At 43.8% G+C, this 11700-nt stretch overlaps 1 protein-coding gene across 2 annotated transcripts; it reads right to left on the reverse strand.

The window, feature by feature from the left end:
* Positions 1-540: 540 nt before the first annotated feature.
* Positions 541-11335, reverse strand: LOC106613163 (inward rectifier potassium channel 13-like). Of its 2 annotated transcripts, XM_082956407.1 has the most exons (5): positions 11056-11335; positions 7474-7732; positions 6874-7210; positions 6131-6606; positions 541-3405 (listed from the first exon to the last, which is right to left on the reverse strand). In XM_082956407.1, the coding sequence occupies exons 2-5, from the start codon at positions 7672-7674 to the stop codon at positions 3373-3375; spliced, it is 1047 nt and encodes a 348-aa protein (XP_082812533.1). In that variant the 5' UTR covers positions 7675-7732; positions 11056-11335; the 3' UTR covers positions 541-3372. The 2 variants fall into 2 exon arrangements, with proteins under 2 accessions (XP_082812533.1, XP_014070627.2); XM_014215152.3 differs by having other exon boundaries at positions 541-6606; positions 11056-11328.
* Between the last annotated feature and the right edge of the window lie 365 nt (positions 11336-11700).

Below are 11700 nucleotides of genomic sequence, written 5' to 3' on the forward strand. Positions count from 1 at the left end.
GCACTGTCAACTGTGGGACCTTATATAGACAGGTGTGTGCCTTTTTATAAATAATGTCCAATCAATTGAATTTGCCACAGGTGGACTCCAATAAAGTTTTAGAAACATCTCAAGGATGATCATAAGTTAATTTCCGAGTCTCATAGCAAAGTGTCTGAGTACTTATGTAAATAAGGTATTTCTGTTTTTTTATAAATTTGCAAACATTTAGAAAAACCTGTTTTCACTTTGTCATTAAGGGTATTGTGTGTAGATCGAGAATGCTTTATTTAATCCTATTTAGAATAAGGCTGTAATGCAAGAACATTTGGAAAAAGTCAAGGGGTCTGAATACTTCCACTGTACTAACAGGAGGCAGCATGGTAGCGAGACTGACTTGGTTTAGTACCGTACACGCCCAGCTGTAATACCATGGTCATACAGGATTACATTTTGTAGCCAATTGCCATCCACATTCAACATGTATATAATATTATGTGTTATTGTGAGAGAACCTGTGAAATGAAGTATGAGAAAGTATGAACAAGTAATGTTTCTCCATTTGAATTGTTCAGAAAATATTATTTTATTTCATGTAATGTACACTGTACAAGCCATTGGAACATGTATTATGTTACAATAAGATTTAATCTCTGAAAATCAGGGCTTTCCATAACATTATTTTCATTTACTTTTTAATATTTGTGTTTTGCTGTTGACTCATGCATACATGCATGATGTAATGGTGATTTTCGTCTTTACATAAATTCAAAGGGAAAACGTAAAGATGATCTACTGACATCGTTCTCCAAACCTTTAACCTATCACTAAAGTGCTCAATCTAAAGTCATAGCATTTTACATATTGAACATGTGTAATCAATGTATAACATAGTATTACATTTAATCTTTGGCTAATATTTGGTGTAAATAGGCACACACTGATTTCAGTGAAGACTTCTTATAAACATTTAAGGCAGTAATCTAATACATTTTCAGTTAAATCAACTGATATTTTCTAATGCATGATAGACATTTCTGACAGTTCAATATTATATACCTCAGTTTAAAATTATTGAAGACATTGAGTTGTCACCTTTCAAAGTAGGCTCCTCTAGACTACAGAGGCTGCGTTTACACAAACAGCCAAATTCTGATATATATACAGTACCAGTCAAAAGATTGGACACACTTACTCATTCAAGGGTTTGAATTCTACGTTGTAGAATAATAGTGAAGACATCAAAACTATGAAATAACACATTTGGAATAATGTAGTAACCAAAAAAGTGCTAAACAAATCAAAATACATTTTATATTTGAGATTCTTCAATGTAGCCACCCTTTGCCTTGATGAAAGCTTTGCACACTCTTGGAATTCTCTCAACCAGCTTCAAATGGAATCATTTTCCAACAGTCTTGAATGAGTTCCCACATATGCTGAGCACTCGTTGGGTGCTTTTCCTTCACTTTGCGGTCCAACTCATCCCAAACCATCTCATTTGGGTTGAGGTTGGGTAATTGTGGAGGCCAGGTCATCTGATGCAGCACTCTATCACTCTCCTTCTTGGTCAAATAGCCCTTACACAGCCTGGAGGTGTGTTGGGTCATTGTCCTGTTGAAAAACAAATGCAGAATGCTGTGGTAGCCATGCTGGCTAAGTGTGCCTTGAATTCCAAGTACTTCACTGACAGTGTCACCAGCAAAGCACAATCACACTTCCTCCATGTGTCACGGTGAGAACCACACATGCAGTGTTCATCCGTTCACCTACTCTGCGTCTCACAAAGACACGACATTTGGAACCAAAAATCAAAAATTTGGACTCATCAGATCAAAGGACAGATTTCCACCGGTATAATGTCCATTGCTCGTGTTTCTTGGCCTAAGCAAATGTCTTCTTATTATTTGTGTCCTTTAGTAGTGGTTTCTTTGCAGCAATTTGACTACGAAGGCCTGATTCACGCAATCTCTGAACAGTTGATGTTGAGATGTGTTTGTTACTTGAACTCTGTGAAGCATTTATTTGGGCTGCAATGTCTGAGGCTGGTAACTCTAATGAATGTATCCTCTGCAGCAGAGATAACTCTGGGTCTTCCTTTCCAGTGGCTCTCCTCAAGAGAGCCAGTTTCATCATAGCGCTTGATGGTTTTTGGGACCGCACTTGAAGAAACATAAAACATTTGTGACATTTTCCGCACTGATTGACCTTCATGTCTTAAAGTAATGATGGACTGTAATTTCTCTGTGCTTATTTAAGCTGTTGTTGACATAATATGGACTTGGTCTTTTACCAAATAGGGCTACCGTCTGTATACCACCCCTACCTTGTCAAAACACAACTGATTGGCTCAAACGCATTAAGAAGGAAAGAAATTCCACAAATAAACTTTTAACAATGCACACCTGTTATTTGAAATGCATTCCAGGTGACTACCTCATGAAGCTGGTTGAGAGAATGCCAAGAGTGTGCAAAGCTGTCAATGAAAATGGTGGCTACTTTGAAGAAACTCAAATCTAAAATATATTTTGATTTGTTTAACACTTTTTTGGTTACTACATGATTCCATATGTGTTATTTCATAGTTTTGACGTCTTCACTATTATTTTACAATGTAGAAAATTGTACAAATAATGAAAAAACATTGAATGTGTAGGCGTGTCCAAACTTTGACTGGCACTGTATATACAAAATATATATATTTTATATCACAAGTTGGTATTTTGTCCAATCAGATAAGGTCTTTTGCCAATAATTGGACAAAATATCCGATTTGGGCTGCCTGTGTAAATGCAGCCAGAGTGTATTCCATAGCAGCACAGTGTTATTGATTGTGGAATATCATCCTTCATGGCAGTGAATGTGCCTGTTGGTTCTAGAGATCACAGGTAACTAGAACATGCTCTACAATTTAGTGATCTTCAATCCACTGGATAAATGCCCTTTGGTATGTACGGTTGCTTAACCAGATAGCAGAGCCATAGAAACCTGTCCCTCCCATATTGCCCCTAACTCTCCATTTTCTGCCCCTATTTAATTTTTACACATTTCTACATTGTAGAACAATAGGGAAGAACTCAAAACTATGAAATAACACATATGGATCATGTTGTCACCAAAGAAGTGTTTAAACAAATCAAAATATATTTTATATTTTGCATTGATGACAGCTTTGCACATTCTTGGCATTCTCTCAACCAGCTTCACCTGGAACGCTTTTCAGACTGTCTTGAAGGAGTTGCCATATAGGCTGAGCACTTTGTGTGCTGCTTTTCCTTCAGTCTGCTGTCCAACTCATCCCAAACCATCTCAATTGGGTTGAGATCGGGTCATTGTGGAAGGCAGGTCATCTGATGCAGCACTCCATCACTCTCCTTCTTAGTCAAATATCCTTTACACAGGCTGGAGGTGTGTTGGGTCATTGTCCTGTTGAAAAACAAATGATAGTCCCACTAAGCACAAACCAGATGGGATGGCGTATCGCTGCAGAATGCTGTGGTAGCCATGCTAGTTAAGTGTGCCTTGAATTCTAAATGAATCTCAGACACTGTCACCAGCAAAGCACCTCCACACCATCACACCTCCTCCATGATTTCATGGTGGAAACCACACATGCGGAGATCATCCGTTCACCTGCATCTCACAAAGACACGGCGGTTTGAACCAAAAATCTGAAATTTGGACAGATTTCCACCGGTCTAATGTCCATTGATTGTACACTGCTAAAAAAATAAAGGGAACACTTAAACAACACAATGTAACTCCAAGTCAATCACACTTCTGTGAAATCAAACTGTCCACTTAGGAAGCAACACTGATTGACAATACATTTCACATGCTGTTGTGCAAATGGAATAGACAACAGGTGGAAATTATAGGCAATTAGCAAGACACCCCCAATAAAGGAGTGGTTCTGCAGGTGGGGACCACAGACCACTTCTCAGTTCCTATGCTTCCTGGCTGATGTTTTGGTCACTTTTGAATGCTGGCGGTGCTTTCACTCTAGTGGTAGCATGAGACGGAGTCTACAACCCACACAAGTGGCTCGGGTAGTGCAGCTCATCCAGGATGGCACATCAATGCGAGCTGTGGCAAGAAGGTTTGCTGTGTCTGTCAGCGTAGTGTCCAGAGCATGGAGGCGCTACCAGGAGACAGGCCAGTACATCAGGAGACGTGGAGGAGGGCGTAGGAGGGCAACAACCCAGCAGCAGGACCACTACCTCCGCCTTTGTGCAAGGAGGAGCAGGAGAAGCACTGCCAGAACCCTGCAAAATGACCTCCAGCAGGCCACAAATGTGCATGTGTCTGCTCAAACGGTCAGAAACAGACTCCATGAGGGTGGTATGAAGGCCCGACGTCCACAGGTGGGGGTTGTGCTTACAGCCCAACACCGTGCAGGACGTTTGGCATTTGCCAGAGAACACCAAGATTGGCAAATTCGCCACTGGCGCCCTGTGCTCTTCACAGATGAAAGCAGGTTCACACTGAGCACGTGACAGATGTGACAGAGTCTGGAGACGCCGTGGAGAACGTTCTGCTGCCTGCAACATCCTCCAGCATGACCGGTTTGGCGGTGGGTCAGTCATGATGTGGGGTGGCAGTTCTTTGGGGGGCCGCACAGCCCTCCATGTGCTCGCCAGAGGTAGCCTGACTGCCATTAGGTACCGAGATGAGATCCTCAGACCCCTTGTGAGACCATATGCTGGTGCGGTTGGCCCTGGGTTCCTCTTAATGCAAGACAATGCTAGACCTCATGTGGCTGGAGTGTGTCAGCAGTTCCTGCAAGAGGAAGGCATTGATGCTATGGACTGGCCCGCCCGTTCCCTAGACCTGAATCCAATTGAGCACATCTGGGACATCATGTCTCGCTCCATCCACCAACGCCACGTTGCACCACAGACTGTCCAGGAGTTGGCAGACGCTTTAGTCCAGGTCTGGGAGGAGATCCCTCAGGGGACCATCCGCCACCTCATCAGGAGCATGCCCAGGCGTTGTAGGGAGGTCATACAGGCACGTGGAGGCCACACACACTACTGAGCCTCATTTTGACTTGTTTTAAGGACATTACATCAAAGTTGGATCAGCCTGTAGTGTGGTTTTCCACTTTAATTTTGAGTGTGACTCCAAATCCAGACCTCCATGGGTTGATAAATTGGATTTCCATTGATTATTTTTGTGTGATTTTGTTGTCAGCACATTCAACTATGTAAAGAAAAAAGTATTTAATAAGATTATTTCTTTCATTCAGATCTAGGATGTGTTGTTTAAGTGTTCCCTTTATTTTTTTGAGCAGTATATTTCTTGGCCCAAACAAGTCTCTTCTTATTATTGGGGTCCTTTAGTAATGGTTTCTTTGCAGCAATTCGACCATGAAGGAGTGATTCACACAGTCTCCTCTGAACAGTTGATCTGGAGATGTGTCTGTTACTTGAACTCTGTGAAGCATTTATTTGGGCTGCAATTTCTGAGGCTGGTAACTCTAATGAACGTATTCTCTGCAGCAGAGGTAACTCTGGGTCTTCCTTTCCTGTGGCGGTCCTCATGAGAGCCAGTTTCATCATAGCGCTTGATGGTTTTTGCGACTGCACTTGAAGAAACTTTCACAGTTCTTGACATTTTCAGAATTGACTGACCTTCATGTCTTAAAGTAATGATGGACTGTAATTTCTCTTTGCCAAGACTGTTCAAAGCTGTCATCAAGGCAAAGGGTGGCTACTTTGAAGAATCTCAAATATAAAATACATTTTGATTTTGTTAAGTTTTTTGATTACAACTTGATTCCATATGTGTTATTTCATAGTTTTGATATCTTCACTATTATTCTACAATGTAGAAAATAGTACAAATAAAGAAAAACCCTTGAACGAGTAGGTGTGTCCAACCTTTTGACTGGTACTATATATATAGATATTCTAAACCCTGGAACCCACCCATCCCACGTTGCTCTCTGTCCCTTACTCCTCTCACCTATTACCCTCTTCCCCTTCTCCCATTCCTCGTTCTCCCTTTCTTCCTGCCCATCCTTCCCTTCCACCCTCCTCCTTCCCCACCCTTACTCCATCCTGTCACTCCCATCCCCGTTGATTTGCACCACACACTCCTTGTCCAGAGGCTCATTGCAGTGGGCAATGCCAAAGTGCTGACTGCTCACCTGGTACCTGCCTTGCTTGTCCAACCCCATAGCGGGCACAAAGCGCCGCTCAAACTGGATCTCCTGGCGCAGGTAGGACGTCCTCTTCTGGCAGGCGTCGCCCGTGCCCTCCTGGGAGGCGGAGAGAAACACCACTAGCTCAAAATGGCTGGCGCTGCCCTCACGCAGGGCCGGGTAAAGGGGGCTGTGGCGGTCCAGGATGTGGTAGAAGGTGAGGGGGAAGATGAAGAAGGGGCAGGGGCGCGGGCCCAGCCGGTCCAGCTGGAAGTCCAGGTTGGTCTGGTGCAGGACCTGGTCGTCTCTCTGTTCGTACAGCACGGCACTGACCTCCACGTCCACCAGGGGGCGGCGCAGAAGGTTGGTGGCCCGGAACATGAGGCAGGGCTGGCCCTGGTGCTGACCCACCACCGCCTGGGGGCTGAACTGGATGGCCCCCGCACGCTTCTGGGGACGGGCGATCTTAGCCACAAATGCACCTGAGAGTGGGGAAGGGAGAGAGAGAAAGTGCGGATGTAGATATCAGTAGTTTTCCTCAGAAATATGTATGTTGTGTTGTTGTTTTTTTATCTCTAGAGACCCAGGTGAGACAAAGATTGAGTATAAACAAGAAAGTAAAATAATAGAATAAGAAAGAAAAAAATGCAAGATGAAGAACACCAAACAGCTGTACCCTCAGCATTGAAACGGACAACAACAACCTGAGAAAGTGAGAAAGAGAAGTGCTCCTCTCCATTAGAAAGTACCTGTGATGAAAGCTTCCAGCATGAGCCCCAGCAGCATCTGAACTGCCAGCAGGGCTATAGCGCTGGGACAGTCCCCACTGGGGAACATGGTGCCGTACCCAATGGTCAGCTGTGTCTCCAGGGAGAAGGAGAAGGCTGCGGTGAAGCTGGTGATGTATTTGACACACACTACGTGTCCCTCTGGAGGAGCGTCGTGGTCCTCCACCGCCAGGTCTCCATTGAGGTGGGCCAGTAGGTACCACAGGCAGGCGAACAGCAGCCAGTGTGCCACAAAGGAGGTGCAAAAGGCCAAGAGGACCCAGCGCCAGCGCAGGCACACCACTGCCCCCCACAGGTCCTGCAGGGGAGAGCCAGGGTGTATATACCCATTCAATTATTGCTGGTTTCCCAGACACAGATAAACGCCTGATCCTGGTCTTATGATCAAGTTCAATGGATATTCTCAATTGAGAGTTTAAATTCAGGGCTAGTCTTAATCTATGTCTGCAAAACCGACCCATAGAGTGTCTGTGTGTAACTTTTGATTTTAAGTTTACTTTTCCATTAAGTCAGCAGCACCTCTTCAACTATTTATGGTGTGTGTCAACTCATTTATTTTACCTGTAGGGCTAGCAGCCAGGCAGAGGCCGAGGCCCAGGAGGGCCACAGGCCAGGAGAGGGAGCGGAGGAGCGCAGGGCGCAGTGACCATCCTTGGTCACTAGGCGCTGGCAAGACAGGTAGGACGGGGATGATGTGGACAACAGGAGAGGGGAGGAGGAGACCTTGTTCCCGTCCAGGTCATTGGTTGTTTTGGTCGTCATGGTTACAGGGAAGTGAGGGGTTGAGGGCAGGCGAGTGGGCAGGTCAGGATGAAGGTATCTGGAAACAAGCACAATCATGCCAAGAATCATAGAAGACCGTTTATAATAACTTTGTAAACATGGACAACTTTGACTTTACAAATCCACTTTGACATTGTTATGTAGTTAGTTATGTACATAGGGGGACAGACAGAGAGAGACAGAAACTTCCAGAAACGTCTAGAATGTTGTTGCAGGTGATTAGAGATGTGCTCAGTGGGGTATCTGTCAGTGGAACACAGCGACATGCAGAGCAGGAATGTGGTGAGTTTAATCTTGGAGGAACAGACTCAGTAACAATCACTACAGTACCAGACTGGGACTTCTCTCTCCCATCTGTTCTCTAGTCTTGTTCAGCAACATGTTAGAATGCTTTATGGGTGATCACTGTGATAAATAACACACACCCTCCTCATGTACTGACTGTAGACTATATGATGGGACGTTTTTAGAGTGTGATGATGTTTGAGGTTTATATGAAAATAAATGTCATTCTGTGAGATTAAAGATGTTTTTTTTATGAACCCATGAAATCTCTTGTTTGCATTGTGTATGTACAGTATTTGCTAGCTGTAAGAGATGAGCTGAGAAAACACTGCACATACATTTTATAAACAATTCTTTTAAGTGCTGTATCTAACTCATATCATGGACCAGAAGGACTTAAAGGATGCATGGCGAAAAAAGGGTCCTGTTTATAACTTTAGCCTGTAAATTGTGCACCATATACTGTCTGTAAGTATAAATGGAATATACAGCTAACAAAGCTATTCTTTTTAATCAAACACACTTCAATAAATGTAAATGTCAAAAGCTGTGCAATGTTTGTACAGTTAACGAAGTAGAAAATCAACTGGGAAATTGTGTTGTCGTTCTTTTCTGTGTATTAGACGCATACAATTACACTCGGTAGTAAAAACTAGCCCTGAGCCTTGAATATACACGAGGACAGTCACAAAAGACGAAATCGTTGCTAAATGTCGTGGGAACCTCACTGGAGTAACTCTATGTTTCTAAGGTCTTTTATTCATCAACATTTTAATTGGGGAATATTGAGGCACTTATGTTGGCTAATTAAATTACAGATTCGTTACAGTCAGAACCAGTGGTGGGAAAAGTACCCATTTGTCATACTTGAGTAAAAGTAAAGATACCTCAATAGAAAATGACTCAAGTAAAAGTGAATATCACCCAGTAAAATAATACTTGAGTAAAAGTCTAAAAGTATTTGGTTTTAAATAAACTTAAGTGTCAAAAGTAAATGTAATTGATAAAATACAATATTTTCCAATTCCTTATATAAAGCAAACCAGGGAAAGCCAGGGGCATGCTCCAATCATTTATAAATGAAGTCATTTTGGGTGTCAGGGAAAATGTATGGAGTAAAATGTACATCATTCTCTTTCGGAATGTAGTGAAGTAAAAGTAAAAGTTGTCAAAATATAAATAGTTAAGTACAGATAGAAAAAAAAACGACTTAAGTAGTACTTTCAAGTATTTTTACTTAAGTACTTTACACCACTGGTCAGAAATAATCACTGGCACGGGCTAACAAGTCAGTCTGCAGCTGCTAGCTACCACTTCTGCTCTCTAGGCCAAGCATGGGACTGTTATTACAGAAATACTATAGGGTAATGGGTAAGCATGGCTATGTGTTAGTGCAGTAAGAAGCGCTTCATTGTCCTGAGGTGGCGGGATGCCAGCTTGAGAGAGGCCATCAGAGAGGCCGTCACATGAGGGGCATGCGGCGTGCAGGGGAGGCAAAAACACACACACACAGTGGTTACAAATCTCCAATGTCCCCTACAATCTGTTGGGCCTGGCGGCCATTTTCTCCTCAGTATGTGTGTGAGATAGCGGCGGCTATTAGATGATGCTAACAACAGCACTCTTTCTGTGGGCTCTCTCTGTGGATGGATGAGGAGGCTCAGTGGCTGCTGGGATAGTTTGAGGTTGTTGTTTGGGGTTGTTGGTTGGAGATAGCTTGGCTACATTGCTCCCTAAGCTAAAGCTTAGTTTAGCCAACAATGATACAATCATCAGAGGGCCCTCTATCACTGCAAAGTGCGGTGCAGCAGAATTTGCCATTTTCCAGCGGATACGTTAATTGTAGATAATACATTACCAGCACGTTATTGAGTGTTTGTCTTAGGTGCCAAAGTTTAAGGGGGTATAGGTATATGTAGGAGGAGGCTATTTTACCTGTCCTCTGATTTATCCCTCCACTAGCCTCCACTGGTATTGATTACCGCATCTTACATATGTTGAAGTTTAATAGTACAACCTGTAGACCTCTGTTTCATAACCACAGATAAAGCATTTACAGGATGTATCTATATTATAACTGAGTCTATAACTGTTTAGCTCCAGGTGGTTAACAGGTTCCCCCTCTAAAGTCCAGCTTTACCCCCATCCCCATAGAGATCCAATGAGAACCTGATAACCACCTGGAGCTAAACAGTTAGACTCAGTTATATTATAGATACATACTGTAAATGCTTTATCTGTGGTTATGAAACAGAGTTGGACAGGTTGTGCAAGTTGACCTCCCTTTGTCCTACTTAGGCCTATATCTAACATGTTAAAAATGAAAAGAAACACCCATTTTGTTACTTCAAGCTGGAAAAAGTTGACCTGTTATTTGACTTCTTCAGTCTAGGGTCTCCGAGGGTACAAGCTGTGTTTATGTATTCATTTACATGTACATGATTGACAGTAGACACAGTCTTGGTTAAGTTTTGCTGGCATGGGTGATTCGGCTGGTCAATTTCTTGCACATTGTTCAAGAATGTTGCACAAACTCAATCTTGCAATTTGAATTTGAAAGTCAAACTTTTTTGGGACAGATTTTACAGCTTTTTCTGTTGTGATGCACCATAGTCTCATCTCTCTGTCTCCCTCTCTGTCTCTAACGCTGTGTCCCTCTGTCTGACTCTCGCTCTGTATCCCACTCTGTCTCTCTGTCTGTCTCCCTCTCTGTCTCTCTGTCTGTCTCTCTCTTTGTCTCTCTGTCTGTCTCTTTTTCTGTCTCTCCCTGTCGCTCACTCTATCTATCAATGTCTTTCTCTCTCTCACTCCTCTTTCTCTCTCTGTCTGTCTGTCTCCCTCTCTGTCTGTCTCCCTGTCTGTCTCCCTGTCTGTCTCCCGGTCTGTCTCCCTCTCTGTCTCCCTCTCTCTCAATCTGTCTCTCTATCGATGTCTGTCTCTCTCTCTGCCGCTGTTTCTCTCTCGCTGTCTCTCTGTCTCTCTGTCTCTCTCACACACAGTCTCGTATCACCCTCTCTCTCTTCCTCTCAGTGGACGGGGTCGTCTGACTCCCAGTCCGTCCATAAGGTTACTCACCGTAGTATAGCACCAGGGCCAGCGATCACCCGTCTGATGGTGCCCTTTTCACCCGAGCGCTGATCCGAGGGCGGGCAAGAGGCGAGGCCAGGGGCGGGAAAACCACCAAATCCGTGGGTTGAGAAGATGGGGGGTAAATCCCGAGGTATTCCCGAGGTAAAGGAAGAAAAAGAAAGTGTCACCCCAGGAACTCTTCGGCGTGGGAGCCGGACTGAGCCCAACGCTCTGCTCTTCCGATCTGCAGCTCCGGCTCTCTGCCGAGGATGATTCGATTGGTCACATTACTCTGCATGTGGCCAATTAGTGTTCCCGGAAGGCGAGAGAGGGAGGAGAATAACCCAAAGAACAACACCTTGTCACAGTTCATTGACAGAGCCAGTTGTAGCTCCTCCGAGTCCTGTGGTTGGTAAGAGTAAATTAGTATAAGAATGATGATGAGAGAGAGGCTATGGAGGGGTAGGGTGACAACAGGGTGTCTTTGTGTGTGTGTGTGTGTGTGTGTGTGTGTGTGTGTGTGCGGGAGACAAAGAGAAAGAGAAAGAGAAAGAGAAAGAGAAAGAGAAAGAGAAAGAGAAAGAGAGGGAGGCGGCGGAGAGAGAGTGTTGTTACTGTCTATCTGTCTGTCCACTCAGAAATAAGGGTCCT

This window comes from Salmo salar, chromosome 09, assembly GCF_965601325.2.
Source record: "Salmo salar chromosome 09, fSalSal1, whole genome shotgun sequence".
NCBI lineage: Eukaryota > Metazoa > Chordata > Actinopteri > Salmoniformes > Salmonidae > Salmo > Salmo salar.